This window comes from Gossypium hirsutum, chromosome D05 (assembly GCF_007990345.1).
Source record: "Gossypium hirsutum isolate 1008001.06 chromosome D05, Gossypium_hirsutum_v2.1, whole genome shotgun sequence".
In the NCBI taxonomy this organism is placed as follows: domain Eukaryota; kingdom Viridiplantae; phylum Streptophyta; class Magnoliopsida; order Malvales; family Malvaceae; genus Gossypium; species Gossypium hirsutum.
The window spans coordinates 28,799,519-28,821,620 of record NC_053441.1 but is presented as its reverse complement, the minus strand read 5'-3'; the positions used below and the strand labels follow the sequence as shown (position 1 = coordinate 28,821,620).

Sequence of the window (22,102 nt, the reverse complement as noted above, 5' to 3'; positions counted from 1 at the left end):
TTCTATTATATATCAATTCTAATATGATGTCCTTAATAGTCATTTTTTATTCTCACCTCACTGCTACAGCTGCGTTTGAATCCAAATACACACTCCATCATTGTTTCTAATCTCACTGCTACAGTATTCAATCTCACCGTTACAGTAACTAATCTCACCGCCATCGCTGTTTTTAACCTCACTGGAACTAAACACACCGCCCATCCAAACTAAGCCTAAGTTTACTTCGGCTAAACTTGTTTTTTAATTACATAATATATATTATTTTTATATAACTTATAGCATATAAAAACAGTTTTATATAATATATTTTAAATTACATATATTTTAGAACTTGTTTGGAATGTAATTACAACTTTTGTTTAACACTTAGATGCAAGGGTGAAGGGTGTAATCAAAGAGGGCAGATACAATGGACCTAGACTATAACGTAAAAGAATCTCAATGAAAAATTTCTAAGGCACCAATTATATACACAAGCAATAAGCAACAAAAGAAAAAAGAGGCACAACAAAACTTTCAAAGTAAATGCTTTCTCAATTTGATTACACAAAACTGGATGATTACAAATGAGGTCGGGGAATGCCTTTATTTATAATTGAACTTCCCTACATTCAATGGTGTAGATCAAATTACATCAACAGCTTAAATTCAAACATATCTACAAGATAGAGTACTAAGAAATTTAAACTATTTGTATAATCTTATCCTTAGAATTACAAAATTACATGGTAAAATACAAATTATTAGAGTGTTTACATTTTCACTAGACTTCAAGTAGATAAACCTTGAATCTTTCTAGTATTGGACCAGTCCTGGTAGGCTAAGCGACCCCAAACATCCATAAAAGCAACTAAGGTTATTAGTGTGCGCCTTGGTCACGAGCTTTTGTATGCAACCCATGTCAAAGGCATGGTCCTAGCCCCCATTGGCGAAAAGATATAATATTTTTTTAGTACCTTTGAAATTTAATTATTCAATATTTTTTTAGTACCTTTGAAATTTAATTATTCAATATAATTCTTTTAGCTTTTTAATAATATGGAAAAATTACGTTTTTGGTCACTTTCAAATATTAATAATTTAATTTCTACCATTTTAGCATAAATAATTTTGAATTTGACCTTTCAAATTTTTTAATTTCATTTCGACCCCTTCAATACAAAGTTCCTAGCTTCGCATATGACCTAAATTTGAAGTACTCAGGCTTAAAACTCATCATATGCAATTATCATGTGTGCGTCTTTAGTCTCACTATGACCTAAATTTAAAAAGCTAATAATGGTATTTATAGATCACTCGCAAAATGAAATTAACTTTTGGTAAATCCTAAACTTTGATACTTACAAAATACTAATGAATAATTAACCAACTCAATAAATTCAAGTTAGTATAAAATACCAAATGACCTGAAAAGGCCCATTTCCATAAAAAAATTAAGAAAATGGGTCATTTTTTTTAAAATAACGGGAATGGTCCGTTTTTACTAAAACACGCTAAGCTGGCGTTGTTTTTAGGGGAAACACAGAAAAACACGTCTAGCTCAGTGCTTTTTTCCCTAATGTTAAGTAAAACACGCTATGTGGAAGCGCTTTTCAAAAAAGCGTCCATGTTAGCGCACTTTTGTCTGTGCTCCAACGGTCAACTCCAATGGCTATTTGAACTAGTCATTAGACCCTCAACAGTCTAGACAAAAAAGGATAAACCCCCATCACATTTTTCACACACAATTCTCACAAATTCTCTCCTAATTTCTCACAATTCTCAAAAAGGTCTACAATTACAATCCTAAATTCTATTTTTATCTAAGTTAATATTTTTATTATTCTTTTATAAGTAATTCCAAGAAATAGTATTTTTTATTAAAAATTTGTCCGTATTCAATTTAGCAATGGCCAGGTCTCTAATCCGTCTTGATGACAAGCACATCTCTGTCAATCAATTGCAAATGGTAAGAATAATTTTTAATAATTTTTAGATTTTTAAAATTTTTTTATTTCATAGTTATAATTGAACTTAATATTTTTTATAACTTTTTATGTAAATAGGTGGAAGATCGAATTTTGCAATTCATATTCATAATCTATTCGGTCCTCTATCACTGTTGATCGAAACATACTTGAGGGAAGGTAGTTTTTTCAATGTGACCTACTTAGGCTGGGGGTGTAAGTTGGACCTAAAACTCCTAAGTGTGTTGGTGGAGAGGTGGAGACCAGACACACACACATATTCCATCTTCCATGCGGTGAGTGTACTATCACTCTAGATGACGTGCAGTTATAGTTAGGGTTACCCGTGGACAGATTGATAGTCACCGGGTTTATTCAGTCTGCTAATTGGTGGACTGTTTGTTACGAACTTTTGGGTGTGGTACCAAAGATAATTACTGTAGGTCGGATTAAAATGGCCTAGTTACGAAATTATTTCACGGAGCTAGTGAACGATTCTACTAAAGAGAGGAGACTACGATATGCTCGAGCGTACATCTTTCAGATTATCGGGGGTATTCTGATGCATGATAAGTCATGAAACTTTGTACATCTAAGGTGACTGCTGAAACTCGTCGATTTTAGACAGGCTGGCGAACTCAATTGGAGGTCCGCAGTGTTGGTGATATTGTCTAGGGAGATGTGTCGGGCGACGAAACTAGGAAAAATCAAGATTGGTGGTTGTCATTTACTACTACAATCATAGGCTCAATATCGCCTTCTATTTTTACGTCTTCGAGTGGACTACCTTTATACATTTTCACTCATAACAAGGTAAAATTCAGTATATATTACCATTATTAAATTGATTTAGAATAAAATTATTATGCTAATAAGCTATTTAATTAGGTGGAACCATGCCTCGAGTCACGTGAGATTACCTATCGAGTTTGAAGATATATAACTTCTATTGGACCAACGATAGGAAGCGGAAGTATGTATTTATTTATATTTGAACTATATAAAAATAACGTAGTCGATTTCGTATTTCGTATTTAGTATTTAGTATTTAGTATTTAATATTTAGTAGTATATATAACTAGTGTTTTTATTACATTCATATAGTTTGAATGGACACCATACAAGGACTCGATAATTCAGGTAGTAATTCTTGAGGAATTCTTTGTGAATCTCAACGTCTGGCACGTTAAGGCCTAGTTGGTAGTATATGCTACTGTCAAGATGCACAAGGCGGATAGAGTGTTGCAACAGTTCAGATTTCGACAATCGATTCCTATGGCACCTTAGGAGCTTGATGATCTGTATCGCCGTGGGTGACGTAAACACCTCCAGTATTTTTGTTCTATCAAGGTAGGTCATCTTCTCAACCATCCAGGTATAAACTAGAGGTTGCACGAATGTAAGGATTTACATAGACCAAAGGCAGACCCCAACAACCACAACCTCGACCAGAGCTAAACTTAGAAGGAATCCAGTGTGTAACTGTCGACCATTCCGATGTGACACAGATTCCTACTGGTATATGCACTGATGAATTGTAAATTGCATCATTTAAATTAATATAAAATCTTTTGAATATTTTTTTGTACACTATCTAATTTAACTATCCATTAAACCCTAATCGAAATTTTAATTTGCATTGAATATTTTCATATGCAATATATTTTCATATAGCATTGCAATAAGATTTGATGTGAATAGAAATATCAAATGTTTTTGTTAAAAATTCACATGAACAAGTATTAAATTTATTTTGGATTAACAATGGCTAACAATTCTCATGAAGACATATTACAATGTTTAACTTTGATGTGGACAGGACGGCATTGTATGACCTGGGTTCTCACACCACCCGCATAACCTCTATTGGTTTGAACATTCACGAATATCTATGTTGTTACATATTCGAGTCGAGCACGATCAACCTTTTAGTTTGCGACGCAGATCTTTATCAGGTAACAACTTAAATTGAACAAACGGTATAGGTGGCCACTTACGTTCATCTAGAATCAATTGTAATACATGTATCCACACGTTGTATGAGTTTTCTAATTTGTACAATTCGTCGACGAAGCCCATTGGATTCAAACAAATATTCATACAACATGCAATTGCATGAGCACATGGATAAGTGCATTAAATATCTCACAATTGTAAGTTCTATTTCTCATGTGTACCCGGTACATCCTCTGACAATACCTTGATCTGACTTGTCGAACTCCGCCACCTGAAACCATAGGTCACCGCTCGAGTGAAAAATTTTGTGCATGCAGTTTGCTCATGCCTTACCTTTATTACTTTCTTCCATTACCGTCGGGCACTATACATGACCTCTTTGCAATTGCCCGACATAACTTGCCACTTGCTTTGGGAATAGTTCCGCTAGACAAAAGTATATCTCTTTCACAACTACGATTATCAGCAAATGATGGGTTCCCTTTAAAACAGAATTGATGCATTTCGCCAGGTTTGATGTCATGTGGTCATATCGTAGTAGCCCGACGTCGTATACTTGTGTCCACTATTCGAATGGTATGTTTCCGAGATATGTTGCCCCTGTCAAGTTGGTTGACCGCAATATTGTCAACATTTCATGAAAACGGTCATTCATGATCTTGTACCTTGTCAATTTAAGTGCATGTAACGATTACATACCAAAAAAATATAAAAATACAAATGGAACATTACAACTGGTGGCAATCAAATACTCGTGTTCATCACTTGTTGTCGCTCAATGGTAGACTGATATTGCTGGTAATAATTAGATGCAACGTGCTGTAGATAGTACCGATGGTGTGTACGATCTCAAAGGTTTCCCTGTCATTTAATTATGGATAATATTCCAGCTCCCTGATCCGAGATGACGCATGTATCAAGTTAGGGGCAGACATGCCTCCTCAACCTAGAAAAAATAAATCTCAGTCGTCTATTTTCTACCCCGATGTTATTGCAAACGCAATTGGAAGGATTTTCCGATTACCATCCTATGTCACAGCTAATAACAGCCGATGGGTATATCTTCCATACATGAAGGTACTATCTATTTGTGCCAAAGGCTTGCAGTACTGGAATGCATCTTGGCATTGCTTGAAGGTCCAAAACAGACGCTCGAACACTCAACACCCGTGAAGTAAGCGATCGTTGTAGTATGCGAAATCTGTTTCAAGATCTGTTATGCAACCAAGTATGTACCTCTCCAGCACTTGACATCACTGCCATACCTCGTTAAATGACGCGTCCCACCCATTGTGCATCTTCTTTGAGGCATTCTGTTTAGCTATCCACGCCTTATGGTACAAAGGCGTATAGTTGAATTGGTTGCGAATATTGGCAATTAAAACTGACATGTTAGTCCTCAGATCCTCTTTCACATTGGTAGTATTAGGTCCGCGATCATATCTAAATCCAACTTCGGATGATCTCATGAAACATCTGCAACCCAACGAGTCCGTCAAAATTAAATTGGAAATAATTTTAAACCCTAAATAAAACCCTAATAACCCAATGATAATGTGCCCAAGGCAACACATGTATGCGGACTGGTGAACTTTTTAATCATCTATAACCTTATCTTCTTCCTAACAGAAGCCATAATTTTCCATTAGCAGCTGCCGTTTGGGACTACACACTTCCCCTCAAACTTCTCAGATTTGGATTTAACGACGTGGAAGTTAACCCAGTTCTGTCAACTCTATGTTCTAATTAAAAGCCAATTGCGATGTGTTCTCCAATAAAAAAGTCACGTCGTTCTCTGTGTCACAGACCTCACTATCATAATAAATAATAACATTAATTCGTCCACTCATTTTCAACTAATTTATCTATCAAAAAAAATTAAAACACGAAAATCAAAACATTATGCAATAAATATAATGCTTCACGTAAATATTAACACGAAAAATCAACTTATACCTTCAACCCCAACTTCTATTCTTCTAAACTTTAATTCTTTTGAATTTCTTCAATTTTTATTGCTTCAACTTATGCCATTAGAGGCTGAAATATGAGTCATTTATAGCCTAAGGGAATGCGTCCCACTCCTTTCTGTAAAATGCCCCAGATAGTGGGGGCTGAAAATTGTAGAGGAAAAACACTTCAAACAAGACACACTATCAGAAGTAATACTAAAAAGGATATCTAGTTGGAAGCGTTTTCAGTACTTTAGCTAACAATTCATCCTACTTGGAGCATTTTTCCTCTAGAAACCTCAACCTCCACTATTTGGGGAATTTTTCACAAACCTCATCCCGAGAATCTTGAGATTTTTTTTCAGAACCATCTCATCAAATTTATTTTCTCAGAAGCAACAGTACTGAAAAAGGCATCTAGTTGAAAATGTTTTCAGTACTTTTGCTGACAATGCATCTTGCTTGGAGCGTTTTTCCTCTACAAACCTCAACCTATCTCGTCAAGATTATTTCTTTAGAACTCATCCCCTCAAAACTATTTTTTTCAAAATCCATCCTGTACAAATTATTTTTTTAGACCCCTTAAACCCTAAAAAATAAAAGAAAACCTAAACTTAGACACTTTAAAAATAAAAAAAATCCTAAACCTTAATTTTATAAATCTTAACCCTAAATAATTAAAAATTTTAACAAAACCATAACTGGAAAAACACGAGCAAAAGCATGCTTACGTGAACGCTTTTTTAAAAAGTGCTTCCACATCAGCGCATTTTACCTAACATCAGGAAAAAAACGTTGAGTTGGGCACGCTTTTCTGCGTATCCCCTAAAAATGATGCTAGTTCGGTGCGTTTTTGTAAAAACAGATCATTCCTGTCATTAAAAAAACGATCTATTTCTATAATTTTTTTGATAAAAAAAAGGACTTTTCGGTCAATTAATCAGTATAAAGGTATTATTCAAATCCTACAAAACTATTAATCTCATTTAAAAAAGGGCAATACCCAAAATCTAACTCGTTTTTCAAAATGGGCTCGAAACAATATTTGCCCCCGGTCAAAGTCAAAGGTAACTTCTAAAACTTTTAATTATATTCTTATTTTATAAATTACTTTTAGATTTCTTTATAATATTTATTTTTATTTTAATACATACAAATACCATATGAAACATTGTAATTATGTCACATTTCAATTTTTTTATTATTAAAATTGGACAGAATTGAAGAAAATATATATTAAAATGAGAAAAATGATAGTTTAAACCTTTTAAATAAACCAAAATATTTTAAATTTAAGTAATCGTATTCAAATGCAAAAAAGTGAAGACAAGAAGAGGAAATGGTTGTTCTCTTTGAAACGTGTGGACTTTGCGTGATATATGTGGAGGAGAATGCTACTTGATTAAACCAAACACAAACCGCAAATACAATAATTTATTCCATTATTTTATTGTATGTGTTACAAATATTTCTATTTATAGAAAAATAATAAATTAATCCTTTTTAATAGTTAAACAATATCAATTTTATGAAATAGATTTAGTTAAATTACTAACATGGTCTAATAATACGGCTGTGTGACTACTGGTGAACAAGGTCGATTTTGTGCCACATGACCTCCGTGAGATACACAACTTAGACACACGGTCGCGTGACTCTTATTTTTTATATTGACCCATAAATTTTATAAATGTTACAATTTGATCTCTATTTGTCTTCGAGTCAATTTTAGAGTTTTCGTAAGCTTGACTAAAACTCAGTTTTGTTTGTTATGCATGATATATGTATAATTGCATGTAATTTGATATTCTTGAATTTAGTTTTTCACGTAACTGTTCCATTAATTGTTATAGCATCCTATAGTTTGGGTCCGATGACCAGATCGGGTGAGTTCAAATATTGCTTTTAATCATTAAATAAAGTATAATATCAAGTCGGGCTAAATGCAAAAAAATTTTAAAGTACAATGAGCTAAACGAATATATCACGTTATTTAAAAATACCATATCGCCGATTGAGTCTTAGCTCAATTGGCATAGGTACTGTTGCCAATGTAGGAAAACGTGAGTTTGAGTGCATTTAAGTGCATTATCTTCTTACTTATGGGTTGGGGAGGGGCTATGCCTAGTTTTAGACATTATGTCAAGAAGATCAGATATGATTAAAACCTATAACGAAATTATTTTAAAAAAAATACCACATAGTATAAAGACTAAGAGTATGATTTTACCACATTATCAAGAAGAGCATATATGGTTAGTGTTAATATTGAAATTTTAAAATTAAAAAAGTATAAGGACTAAAATGAACTAAATTAAAATCTAAAAATTAAATTTACAATTTACACATGGTATAAGGACTAAGAGTATGATTTTACCATCTTTTCCTCACCAGCCTTAATGCTGATCACAATTCATCCAAACTAGTTCGTTGTCGTTTCATAAACCCTCTTTTCCTTCTCTTTCATCTATCCTCTTCTTGAACATGACAAAGACCCCCTATTTCTTGATCAAACAACCCCCCACAAACTCCATTTAACCCAAAAAAAAAGAAGGTTGTATACCAGACTTCAGGCATGGCAACTCTAAGGTTTAACTCACTGACAGGGACCCTAGAAAAGAACCCGACATCATCTTTTTCTTCAAATCCAAGGCTGTCTTGGGCTTACTTTCAGTGTAATAACAAAGGTGAAAGAAGGGCATCGAGAATGACAGTCAAAGCAATGGGAGCAGCCAAATACAAAGGAACTCAAATGAGGGAAAAGAAGCTAACTGAGATGATTGAGAAAAAAGTTACAGAAGCTAAGCAAGTTTGTGAAGGAGATGAGACATCTGATGAGTGCAAAGTTGCTTGGGACGAGGTCGAAGAGGTAAGTCAAGCTAAGGCTGATCTTAGGCTTAGACTTGAAATAGAAAAGAAAGATCCTTTGGAGTCGTTTTGCCAGGAAAATCCTGAGACTGAAGAGTGTAAGATCTATGAAGATTGATGGGAAAATGAATATCATTTTCTAGATCTGCCTATTGTTATTTAGTGGGAAAATAGTAAGGAATTAAGCACCTCTTTAGAACAATTGAACCTTGTTGTTGGGGAATTGTCAATTTGTGGTTTTAGTTATTAATCTAAACTGTATGGCGTGAATCCTTTATTGTTTTGTTGTTTTCAATCAAGCTGAAACTTATGTTGTAAAAAAACTTTGTTGATTTTTTAATTTTAGATCATGTATTGGATGGATGCATGCCTGTTAATTTCCAGCAGTATACTAATTTGAAGTTTAGGGTAGAGCCTGTAACAAAAGACAATAAAGAAAAATTTGTGATGAAACCAGATAGATTATCCATCAAAATCAGCTGAAATTTTGGACTTACCTCTGTTGGTTTGGTCCCCCCTGAATCTGACGGAGCAGCAAATGGAGTTGGAAGATACAATTTGGTGAAAGTTCCTTGCCAATCCCAGCATGAGGAATTGTTAAACCATTGTAAACCCTTAAGATCATTGCTTTGAAACATACCTGCGTGACTCTAAGAATCTCTCACTTCAGCGACTAGAGCTTTCATAGGTACCATAAAGACAATCTTGTAGTTTCTGTGGCTAATTTAATTGAACCATCAGTATCCATATTCAAGTTGATAGCATAGCAGCGCAATAGGATGTCATCACTGCTGAAAAAAAACGCAGTTTCATACACTGGTTCTGAACCACGGTCAAGTGTTGCATCCCTTTGAAAGCAGTAGTACCCTGACCTGAAACCCAAAAACCATATTAAGCGAATGATAGAGAAAATTATGCACCTTAAACCAGTAACTCAAACCCTGAATATCTCAATGAACTTCCTCAACTGGCTTTGTGATTGTGGCACAACATAAGATACATACAGCACATAGTTGAATTACGTTTCATGCATGTCAGTCATTCTCCCAGGTCTTGAGCATGCCAAATACCTTCATGAGATACTATGCTGCCATGCATATTTGACTCCATTAATTCTCAAGCCTTTCCTTGAGTTAATGGTTTTTTTCTCAAATGACAAAAGGAGAAACTAACTACAAAAGAAAGAATCAGTCAGCCTATTCTCACTCTGTACTCCCAACCCATCTTGTTGAAGCCACTGTGAATGCATTCAAGTGGAACATATAATAATTAAATAATATAATTTTATTTCAATAATTTATTTTAATATTGGGTGCTGCAGTAAGATACAGTTCACTTCCAAGAAAAATAAATTCAAACATTAAAGATAATATTGTTTGGAGTCTGGAATGCCAACTACAAGCCTAAAAAAATTTAAGGTAAAACATTTGTTTTAAGATTTATTTGGATGAGCAATGAGATCAACTATGATAAAATTAAAAAGCACTAGATTAAAATGAGTATATAGATATAATAAAAATGAAAGATTATTAAAACCATATTTATATTAAATAATATTCTATAATAAAATATAAAATGAAATAATATTAACGTTAAATAGTATTTAAAACTATTAAAATTACATATTAAAGTTATATTTTTTTGTTCATATATATTATAGTTAGGGAGAATATTTGATGCATTATCGGTGCATAAGTACTATGCATCATCGATGAATTATAACATGATATATCTCATCATTAAATAAAACAAAAAACAGTAGAGGACTTAAAAATAAATACTAATAAATTTATTTAAACATAATTAATTTTAAATAAACTATAAAACTCTAAACCTAAAATCCTAAATTTACCTTAGACCTTTAAACCCAAAATTCTAAATTCGAGAGTTATTAATCTTTATTTATAATAGTTATGATTAATGTTTAATTATTTTAAAATAAAATTAGTAGTATTTATTTATAAGTTATCCATATTTTTGTTTAATTTATCATGTTATTATTCATTAATGGTGTATAAAATATTATTTTTATAATTATATTAAAAAAATTGCATTTGCTCTTTCTAAAACTAAGAATCAATAAAAAAAAATTAAAATAAGGTTTGCAAAAAGAGTAAATGAGAAATAAAAAAAATTAAGTTGCAAGCAATCAAAAAAAAAACTTGAGCATGTTTTACTAATCTCCTCATTGATGAGATTCAAACATTTCAAGCAATACTCCACCCATTCAATGGCTTTTCTCATTCAATTGGCATGACAGTTGATAGCTGTAGAACTAATAACAAAGTCTTTCTACGCATTCTCACCTTAACAAATGTTCTTTTACTCCTAAAACCCTTTGAATAGCAACATTCAGATGTAGGAGAGAAATCTCCCGTTGACATTAAAAAAGTCACTTACTTGTTTATGAATCCGACTGGTCGAATGAAATGTGTTTCATGCGATAGTCATTGTTTTAGATGAGATGCCATGTTTATGTGGATGACAATGTCGCATGCTGACTCAGACACACGTCTCGCTGACAACACGCGTTTCTTCGGTCAATAATTTTTTATAAGAACCATCAGCCTCAGCCACTTGTTTCATTCCTGGACTGCTCCAACAACACTCGATGTTACCTGAACACCAAAAAACCAAACATCTCATGAGGGACCACACATCGATTGAGGAAATTAAAAAGATTTTGCATGCCATTGTCTTTCATTTCTTTTTTATTCTTACAGCAATATCAAAATATTAAACTATCTGATCCAGCTGAACCAAATTTGTTTATTGTACAAAATATTTCCAATTCGGATAGAATCCTTTATTCCTTGTCCATAATGTTCAGTCCACAGTTTTGAGCTCACCCCCAACAAACATATGGACCTTTACTAAGGTGTTTACCGCCCAAATCAATGTCTTTTTCTCAGTAAACAAACAAAGAGACGGAAACAATCCCCTTGAAAACGAATAGGCGTCTTTGTTTTAGAATACCGCCCCCACTTCCCTTCCGCCACCTCTCAGTATATTCTGCCTTACACAACTTCCCAACTTCTCTGCTCATTTTATTTCCTTGTTCTATTGATGGGTGCTAGTTTCTCTGCTTTGTTCATCGACCAAGATGGCGTATCATCATCTTCACCCTGTTTGGGCGACTTACCAGAGAGTTGTGTGGCATCAATTATTCAGCATTTGGATCCTCCGGAGATATGTAAACTTGCAAAGTTGAACCGAGCATTTAGTGCTGCTTCTTGGGCTGATTTTGTTTGGGAATCCAAATTGCCACCTAATTATCATATTCTTGTTCATAAAATTCTGGGTTTTGTGCCTCAAAACTTGGGTAAACGAGACATTTATACAAGGCTATGTCGACCTAATACTTTTGATGGTGGCACCAAGGTACGGTTTTCTGTTCTGTTTTTTGTTTTTTCCCCCTTGGGTGTATACCGAGAAAAAAAATTGGATTTGGTTTCTTGGATTTATTGTATTGGTTGGTGGTTTCTAGCTCAACATTCAAGACTAGAGAATTTGGTTGGTTTTGCAGAAAGTATGGCTGCATAAGAGCACAGGTGGTGTTTGTATGTCAATTTCTTCAAAGGGATTACAAATAACGGGGATTGATGATCGAAGATACTGGAATCATATTCCTACTAATGAATCCAGGTAATGATTTAATAACTTGTCACGACCAGACTGTCCGACTCAGCCGGCAGGCATTGGCTGTTTGGCAGAGTGTTTCTGGAGGCTCATGAGGTACCTCTAGTGCTTCAGTAGTGGATCATCATCATTGCTAGTCTGACTTTCGTTTGAAATTCATCATTTTGTGTAAATTTCTCTTCAAAGGATCGATCCTTTAACTTAGTTGAATGCGTGAATGCTTGATGCAATCGATGTTCTGAATGTTGTTTAGTTGAACGAATACATCTTCACGCCACATGTTCAAAATCAAACTCTGCCCAAGTGATTTCAATTTCAATTTCATTTGTGATTTTAGGTTCCACTCAATTGCGTATCTTCGGCAAATCTGGTGGTTCGAAGTCAACGGGGAGGTAGAATTCCCGTTTCCGGTGGGAACTTATAGTGTTTTCTTTCGACTACAGCTCGGCCGTGCATGGGGTTTCGGTCGAGGAATTTGCGACCCCGAGCAGGTCCACGGTTGGGATATAAAACCCGTAAGGTTTCAGCTATGGACATCAGGTGATAAGCATAGCACATGGGAGTGCAGTTTGAGTGAAGCAGGCAAATGGTTTCACTACCATGTGGGAGACTTCAACGTTGAGAATCCCAGTTCATCAACAAAGATAAAGTTATCAATGTCTCAAATCGATTGCACACATACAAAAGGTGGTCTATGCTTAGACTCAGTTGTCATATGTCCAAGTGCATTTAGAGAAAGACTAGAACACAAAGGATTTCTAAAGTGCACCAAACCCTGTTGTCGTATGCTCCACTCTATTTAAAAGTGTGGTTAAAAAGCACAATTGGTGTCCCTGTGCACCAACCCCTATAATTAAAACTATGGCAGTGTGTACGGAATATTCACCTTCTGGTTTGTTTCACTAACTAATATTTGTGTTTTTTTTTTCTGAATTCTTTTTATCTACATCATAATTAATTCAAAATAAACCTACAATTAATGAATAAAAAATAAATTTATTTGGAGCAGTGATTAGATCTCTCGCCTTATGCTTAGATGACATAGGCTGGAATCTTGTCATTCTTCCCCCAAATTGTGATGATAAAAAAATAAAAAAATATTAAGTGTTATAGTTACCTACTAATTAAAACTAAAACTTAGCACTTAGCACTATAAGAAGATGCATTAACAAGCAACATCTAAAAGATCAGTTTTTCATATTATTTAGTATGTTTTGTTTCCATTATTAAAAAAAAAATAGGTTCATTAGCGGTGTAATCAAGCCAAGTCGAACCCGAATAGTGGGTTGGAATTTGGGGCTCAATACTCGGCTCAAGCTTAATTAAACATTAATTTTTAAGCTCGAGTTCAGCTTGATACATAATCGAGAGTTCTCGAATTAAGCTCAATTAAGTTCATTTATCAATTTTCGTATTCGAGTTAATTCACGTTCAAGCTTGAGGTCGTTTGTACTTAAGCTCTTACCATATAATAAAAGTAAAATGTAATGTCATAATATAAAAAATATATATTAAAATGAAAAGCCCGATTAGACTCGCGAGCCATTCTAATTGAGTATTACAGTGCCCGAGTTCAACTCAACACAATAATTATCCAATCGAATTCTAATTTTTTCGACTCAAACTCAAACAGCTTGCAAGCATTAATGTCTCATTTGCGCTCCTAATTTTCATTATTATCTGTTATGTTTGATTTTTATTATTATTTGATGTTTGATACTTTTATTATTTGATTTTTAATAATAATATTATTTATTATATCAATAGTATTTTTTTTCTTGTGAAGTTGGATGAACGAAAGAAAGTTAAAACAATTCGATAACCAAGAATCCATATTGATCGAATATGGTGAATAGGAATTTAAGTAAACTATTTAGTTGTTGATTCAATATTTTGGGTATTTTTATTTTAATCATGCAAAATAAAATCTTTACAATTTGGTCACTTAATTTTTATGCGCTTTCATTTTAGTCACTCAAGTGTTCAATCTCTAACGACAGTTAATCGTACACGTCACATTATGTTTGCAGTTTCATTTTGGTCAGCCGATTTTTAGGTCGCTTTCATTTTGGTTACTAAAAAAAATCTTTTTTAAGTATTGATTGGGATAAAAATAATCAATGATTAAAATGAAAAAATGGTAGAAATATACACAAAAATTGTCAAATTGTAATTGTTTATCCAATTGCTGAAAATTCTAAATTAAAGTTTTGAAATATAAAATTTTAAATATTAAGATTCAAATTTATAGTAACAAATCGGTTGACATTATCAATGGAAAAAATATTCAACAATTTATTAATTTTATTTTGATGTTTTGAAATTATTTTCAAAAATTATAAATGAAAATTATTGTTTTTAATAGTTGTCTATGTAACTCAATTTTCTTTTGATTATATGATATTGAATTTTTCATGCTAAGCTAAAAGTAAAGAAAAATTATTGCAAATAATTTAATTAATTAATTTTGTCTTAAATTCTAAAGAAAACTCATAATTTTTTCATCACTTCTTTACCCAAATGAAGAACAAGCAATTAATTGTGAATATATTTTCCTTTACATTTTATCTTAGCATGGAAGATTCAAAATTATATAATGAAAATATATTTAAATTTCATAGAAAATTATTAAATATGAATTATTTGAAATGATTTCATTAAAGATAATTTGGAAACATAAACTAAACTTTAAAATTTAAAAGGAGATTAAATTAACTAATTTTAGTATTATAGTACAACTCGGTTAATATTATTATCAATAAATAAAAAAATTTCAAAATTTTCTTTTGATGTTTTGAAATTTAAAATTTCAATATTAACAAAAAAGAAATTTGACAATTTTTGCGCATTATTTCAGCTTCAACCACTTTTTCACTTTAATCCTTTTTTTACTTTAAAAAAAATATTTTTTGGGTGACCAAAATGAAAGTGACCCAAAAGTTAGGTGACCAAAATGAAAGTGTAAATATGATTTGGCGTGCACAGTTAACCGCTGTTAAAGATTTAATGCGCACCCCAAAAATTGGGTGACCAAATTACAAGGATTTCATTTTGAGTAGGGTTAAGCATTATTTCGGTTTAAACAAAGCAACCGAACCAAATTAATTGACTTTTTTAGTTTAATTAGTTTTCGGTTAATTCGATTACCTAAATCGGTTTAAATGGTTTATCCGGTTCTATTTCGATTTTGAAAATCTAAATCGAGATAAGTGAATAAACCGGTTCGGTTTCGGTTTCAATTTAAATAATTGTGATTCAAATGTAAACTTGAAACTTTAATTTTGATTTAATCATACACATTTAAAGAAATAAATACATTAATTTATTTTTATATTGGATAAGTATAATTATTTATGTATACAATATATAAACATAAAATGATGTTATACCAATAACTGTGTTAATAATTTACAAGAATTGGATCAAATCAAAATTTCATGTATAGAATTACACAAAATTAAAGCTCATGTATATAATTATACATTAAACCATAGTCTATGTGTAATTTTGGGATTTATCCCTAAAAAAAATGTGTTAGAAAAATGCCACTTCAATATTACCTAGTCACTATTAAGAGTTTAGACGGATCATTAGATTTAGAAAAAGGGTAAACTAAACAAATAGTTATTCTATTATCAAAAACTTTTCTTTTAGGCACCCAAAATAAAAGGTTTGCAATTTAAGTATCTATATTATATGATTCGGTCATTTTTGCCACTTCTCTTAAAATTATAAACGGAAAATTGACATGGAAGTTAAAAAAGGTGGCACAATAATAAATTTTTCCCTTAACTTTTACATATTATATCGATTTAGTCATAATTTTAAAAAATTAACCCTTAAAATTTACAAATCGTTTCAATTTGATCCTAATTCTAAAAAAATTCAAAGAAGTATATAAAGAAACATAAATATTTTCAAAAATTATATAATAATAAAATAAAAATATTATATTAAAATAATATATATATATTAGTGTTAAATAAAACAAAAACAAAAATGCCCTCCCCAACCCCGTCCCTCTCCTCTATTTAAACCATTTTTAGAAAAAAATCTTACTGCTTATCCTTATTTGTTGGCAAAGTTACTCATGACTCAATCCAAAAAACCAATATCCATATTTTCTATTTAGAATTTAGAATTTCTTCCATGGTTCATCCTAATTGGGAATTTCATTTCATTGCAGGACCTTACCGGATGAATGGTGTTGGTTTAGTGAGGGTGAATTAATCCTGTGTCATTGCAGCCAACATAATTTGTGAATAAAAAGATTTTAACTTTATTGGAACAAATCCAGTAGAACATAGCCCCTTAATCTAACTTTATTGGAAGGACAAAGAATGAAATCCGAAAGAGAGTAAAAAAAAAGAAAGTATACTAGTAGCAATTTTTCAGAGCATGCTATCAGCTCGAGAGGGCAATCTCCGGTGGTAGGGAGAGGGGCCGGGGGGAGGGAGGAGAGTATTTTTTTTTTTAATAGTTGAATAGGTATGGGGGTGTGAAAGCAAAGGCACCTCTCTTGACTATCCTGTTTCTAGTTTCTTGTTGACCAGAATTATTAAAAAAAATTGAAGTTGAATATGATACACATACTAAATGTATAATGTTAATCATATCTAAAGAAATGGTATGTTATTTATTATAAAATTTTATGTCCTGGCATTTGCCCACTATACTTTATTGGAAAATAACTCACAAAACAATGTTGATTTAGCTAGCATGTAGTGGATCTTAAGCAAACACCCAACTCCAGTTGACATTCAGAGTTGATTATATAATTCCTTTTATTTGTTCTTTGACTGAGTCTATAAAAAGGACTGATCTTTCTTTTTCTCTTTTTTTTTTTTTAATGAAAAGTTCAAAATAGCATAAGTCAAAACCATTCCACCTTCTAAAACATAGATATATCAGAAAATGCTACAACTTTCTTACCAAACATGAGCCAATGAAGCACATACCATGAATTGTTAGCAGCTCCTCAGACATATCAATCAATAGGAATGTTAATATCTGGGTTTTATGATACTCCATCATCCTTTTCATTAGGCCAGATTTCAAGAACAGAAGTCTGGGATTAGCTTGATATACACCACAGACAATGCAGCTTTCCACCAATGCTGCCATCTGCTATATCTTACAGATTCCTTATCAACCAAATTCTTTGTTGGTTCATGATTTCGGTCTTCCCCTCATATGGGGTCAAAGCCTTCTATTCCATATAATATAATGGTATTCTGAGCATGAATAAAATTCTAGCTTCAAATCAACACTTCAATGGAGAGAATTTTAGGTAAATCAAAATTTGACACCGAGATTCCAGACTTTCTACAGATATTGAACCTTAATCGTTCTTGACTGTCTAAAGCTGAAAACAATGTAAAAAACCAAGTAGTTCTAACCTACTAAACTCCAGCCAGATTAATAGTGAACATCCATGAGTTACTCCTAAGCTTTAGAGTGAGTCTAACATTAATAACGTACAAGTCACTACTGAGAAATCATGCAGCAAGGTCCATTAATTATGAGCCTACCAAATTCCAGAGGAAATTTTTCACATGAAATGAAGGGTAGAATGCTTTTAAGTTATATCCCGAAGGTCTGATTTTGGTCCGGTGAGGTTTTTTACAAACATAAATGCATAAACAACCTGCACAACAATGGCCATTCACATAACATAATCTCGAACAAAGGTACAAAGAAAAATAGACTCAACATATCAATCATAAACTCATATTTCCCTTCTTCATTCTTTTTGCTAACAAATTTGCACCACAACTGATATTGTGCCGAATGACACCATATAACAAATATAAAGTTTTAATCAACACAGTTGATGAACAAATCTATACACCACTAAACAACTGGTTATCCCATCAAAATCTCCTAAATTTCTTTAATATGACAACAGTATAATGTCCTAATTCGAATATTGAATCATTCGTTATACATTATCAGACCATCAAATATATATATTTGCAACAAATATTCACCTAAATCTACAACAAAAAAGATCAAAATGCAAAGGACTTCATATAGAATGATTCATGAAATCAGAGGAAGTATTGAACCTAAAATCCCTCACTTCACTTTGGTTCCCATATCCATCAACAACGATTTTCAGCAATTCCGCTGCTTTGGTCTTCCCTTTAGCACTTCCATTCTTCGTCAAGTCAGTAATTCCTTCCATCACTTTAGCCCCCATTTCTTTCACTTCTTTCCTCCCCTTCTCGCCGCCGCAGCGCGCCAAGTTCAACAGAGCCGCCACCGCGTTTTCCCTTATTCTTTCACTGGCTCCAGTCCCTTCATCCAACAAATCGCCCAACACCCTAACCCCACCCGCCTTCCTCATCGCTTCTTCACTCTCTTCGCAACCCGCAATCTGCGCCAGCACCGCCGTCGCATCCTCGACGATCCCCGTCCTCGCGTCTCTGACTATCAACGACACCAGAGCGGGAACCGCCCCGAGACCCACCAAACTGGCCCGGTTCAACGGGTAAAGCGCGACCCCAAACAACGCCTTCAACGCATCCTTAATCGACCGAGGCGGCGCGTTGTTATCAGTGATGATAGATAGCAGAGTGTAAAGAATGTCACGTTTGGATCCAATTATCGGACGGTAAGTGTCCTCGGCAATGAGAAGGCTGTGAAGGGTGGCGGCGCAGGACTGGACCACAGTGGGAGAGGGGGAATTACTGAGAGCGTGCGATAACGCGTCGAGGAAGCCGCGAGTGGACATGAGAGAAGCGCGGGAAGAAATGGAGAGATTCAACAAAGTGGCGGCGGCGTTTTCTTGAATGGTGGGAGAAGAACCGTAAAGGGTTTCAGAAAGGTAAGGAACAGCTCCGGCATCGGCAATCAAGGGTCGGCTATCGTGATCGTGTTTGGAAATTAGGCGTAGTTCGCACAAAGCATCAGTTCGGGTCTGTTCGGAAACTGAGCTTAGTTTGGATACGAGGTTTCGAGCTGTTCGGCGTTTAACTTCCATTGTTTCGAGTTTTTGGTTTGGTGTTGGTGTAAGAAACGGTAAAATAAGAGAAAGTTTCAAAATCAAAACAAACTCTCTGACTTTCTTTGCTTCCTACCATTGTCTCTTCTAAACTTGGTTTTCACCGCCATCACTTTCTATACCTCTACTTTAATAAAATTGTCAATATGGTATCTGTATTTTTAATTTGTTCATTTTGGTACTTGTGTTTTTTTCTCGGGGAAACATGTCAAATTTTGACACATTTCAACGCCGTCACCAAAATACCCTTTGAAAAGAAAGTACAAGTACTAAAATGAACAAATTAAAAATATAAGTACCACATTGAAAATTGCATTAAAGTACAAGGATAAATCTTGTTATTATTCCTTTTAAATATTATAGGTAGATTATTCTCCCTTTCTGTAACAATTTTATTTGGACAAAATTTTGATTGTTATTTATTTATAACACAATTTAGATCTCTAAAACCTTCAAATTGAAATTTATATTATATTAATAGTATTATTATTAAGAGAAATTTGTATAAATAATCACTTTAACTTTCATAAATTTTTATTTTAAGTGTAATTCTTTTTTCATATTAGACCCTGGTATGTGGATATGTTTTCATTTCAGTCCCTCTTCCAAATATGACCATACGAAAATTCAAGCTACCATTCTAACTTATTTTTCTAATTTTCCATTTAGAATTTGAAGTAAAGGTCATTTTTAAAAAATAATTAGGAATTTCGATTGATTTTTTTATATTTAAAAGAAAAAGATCAATTTTGGAAAAAAAAGTGTAGTCGGCCCAAATTGGCCCGGGCCTGTTAAAATAAATAATAGGGCGCAGCCCAATTTTTACAAGCCCAAACCTAACCCAAAATACTAAAAAAATCAGAAAAACCCCAGGCAACAGCAGCGAACACGGCGCCGCAACAGCCTCACCCTCCCACGCCTCCGCGATTATCGCAGCACGGCCCTCTGTGCGAGCGCGCCTCTTCAACGGCCACCAAACCTGCGAGAAAATAGCAACAAACACTAACGAAACAGAATAGCAAAGGGAAACATAATAGATTTTCATTTTTTTTATTCTATTTTTCCTTTTCTTTTCCATTTCGGCTATTTAAAGCCGTGAAATCTGTAACAAAGGGGGGGAATTTTCAGTGTAAAAAGATATGAAAAAGCACAGAGAAAATACAGATTTAGAACTCTTTTTTTCAAAGGTGGTTTTTTATTTTATTTTATTTTGCAGTGTCCATTTTATTTGCAAACGTTTTTTTCTTTTTTTCATTATTATTTCGTAAAATAACAAAGAAAAGAAGGGAAGAATACTTACCTGTTCGTCAAGGTCGTCGCGCCACCACCATCTCCGCCGTCATCGGAGCTTTGGTGAAGAGGCAGATGGACGACGGCGCGGAATGGGTTAAAAGAACCCTAGCAGAGCCACACTTTGTTTTTTAAAAAAAGAAACCAAATGATTTTGTTTTTTTCTTTTTTTTCAATTTTGTTTCATTTATGCAGCACATGAAACGACGCCGTTTTAAATGGCCAAACCAGCGCGGTGACCCGTCCCGGAGGGGAGGATCCGCGTGTTCTGGCTTTTAATGGTAGAATTGCGCATTTAGCCCCTGCTTTTTGTGATGCTTTTTCAATTAAACTCATTTTGTTTTTTTTAAATTAGCCGCAAATTTCATTTCTGTTTCAACTTGGTCCCTCGCTGCGCAGCGTTTTGGAAGGTGGGAATAATTTCCCTTTTGGTCCCCATTATTGCTTGCGCATTAAAGTTGGTCCTCCCTTTTACTTATTTCGAATTTACCCCATTTTTTTGTTTTTAAGTTCAATTTAGTCCACTTTGTTAACTATTTTATTTTTTTAACGCTCATTTTTTATATAGTATACGAATACATATTTCTTTATATAATACATACATTCATAAACTTTATAAACGCATGCATATACTTTACATACGTTTTATATTTTTATATATATTTTTATTTTTTTATCTTTTTAACTTTTATATATTTTATATTTTATTGATATATACTTATACATTTTTTTGTAAATATATATATACATACATATTTTAATTCTTATACACACATATTTTATATATTTTTTCATATATTTTGTTTTAATAGTTTTATAAATAAATATGTATATATATATATGTGTGTGTATACACCTATATTTTATAATGCATATGCATTTTCTTTATTTTTGCACATATTCATGTTTTTTAGAAATTATTTTTTTTGTATACTTGTATATATGTGTTTTAACATAAGCATATTTTTATATTTTTATTTTATTTTTACGATTTTTATATTCATACCCACATGCATTTTTTATTAGTTTTTGATTGATATATTCCATTCCATCTTTTCATATGTATCATTGTATATGTGTGTTAAATATATGTGTACACATATTTGCAAATTTACTTATTGTACTTGTATATATATACTTTGTAAATATTTATTCATATATGTTTTAAATTAGAGTTTTTGTTTCATATTGCACATTAATCTTTTTAACATACCCTTTTTGAAAATATAGTTTGATTTTAACCATACATCAAAGTTATTTTCTTGACTCAAAGGTTTTTTTTTGAATAAAAACAATATTCGAAGTTTGGGATTTTCGAGGGAAATTGAGCCCTAACGTATTGGGTTCTGATTTTCTTTGTTAATCTTAAATAACCGAGAATATTCTTTATTCAAAATGCATGAGTATAAAATCATTTTTGGGAACTTAATTTGTTGCGTCCT

The 22,102-nt window shown here is 32.9% G+C and overlaps 3 protein-coding genes and 1 long non-coding RNA gene across 4 annotated transcripts; 2 read left to right on the top strand and 2 right to left on the bottom strand.

The window, feature by feature from the left end:
* The first annotated feature begins 8,277 nt into the window (after positions 1 to 8,277).
* On the top strand, positions 8,278 to 9,088 carry LOC107904806 (calvin cycle protein CP12-3, chloroplastic). The gene has a single exon (XM_016831297.2). The coding sequence runs from the start codon at positions 8,433 to 8,435 to the stop codon at positions 8,841 to 8,843; it is 411 nt and encodes a 136-aa protein (XP_016686786.1). The 5' UTR covers positions 8,278 to 8,432; the 3' UTR covers positions 8,844 to 9,088.
* Positions 9,089 to 11,296: 2,208 nt separating this feature from the next.
* LOC107904807 (F-box protein PP2-A12) lies at positions 11,297 to 13,245 on the top strand. Its single transcript, XM_016831298.2, has 3 exons — positions 11,297 to 12,106; positions 12,252 to 12,370; positions 12,702 to 13,245. Exons 1-3 carry the CDS (start codon positions 11,792 to 11,794, stop codon positions 13,165 to 13,167), a joined length of 900 nt encoding a protein of 299 aa, XP_016686787.1. The 5' UTR covers positions 11,297 to 11,791; the 3' UTR covers positions 13,168 to 13,245.
* A 4,835-nt stretch (positions 13,246 to 18,080) lies between these two features.
* LOC121217927 (U-box domain-containing protein 11) lies at positions 18,081 to 19,467 on the bottom strand. Its single transcript, XM_041094609.1, has one exon. It carries the CDS (start codon positions 19,347 to 19,349, stop codon positions 18,393 to 18,395), a length of 957 nt encoding a protein of 318 aa, XP_040950543.1. The 5' UTR covers positions 19,350 to 19,467; the 3' UTR covers positions 18,081 to 18,392.
* A 637-nt stretch (positions 19,468 to 20,104) lies between these two features.
* LOC121217926 (uncharacterized) lies at positions 20,105 to 20,825 on the bottom strand. The gene is made up of 2 exons (XR_005914184.1): positions 20,671 to 20,825; positions 20,105 to 20,349 (listed from the first exon to the last, which is right to left on the bottom strand). It is a non-coding gene; the product is annotated as an uncharacterized lncRNA (long non-coding RNA).
* Positions 20,826 to 22,102: the final 1,277 nt, after the last annotated feature.

Coding starts and splice junctions, on each gene's coding strand:
- LOC107904807 (XM_016831298.2), top strand. CDS start 11,792: ATGGGTGCTAGTTTCTCTGCTTTGTTCATCGACCAAGATGGCGTATCA. Junction 12,107..12,251: donor CTTTTGATGGTGGCACCAAG/GTACGGTTTTCT, acceptor TTGGTTTTGCAG/AAAGTATGGCTGCATAAGAG. Junction 12,371..12,701: donor ATTCCTACTAATGAATCCAG/GTAATGATTTAA, acceptor TTGTGATTTTAG/GTTCCACTCAATTGCGTATC.
- LOC107904806 (XM_016831297.2), top strand. CDS start 8,433: ATGGCAACTCTAAGGTTTAACTCACTGACAGGGACCCTAGAAAAGAAC.
- LOC121217927 (XM_041094609.1), bottom strand. CDS start 19,349: ATGGAAGTTAAACGCCGAACAGCTCGAAACCTCGTATCCAAACTAAGC.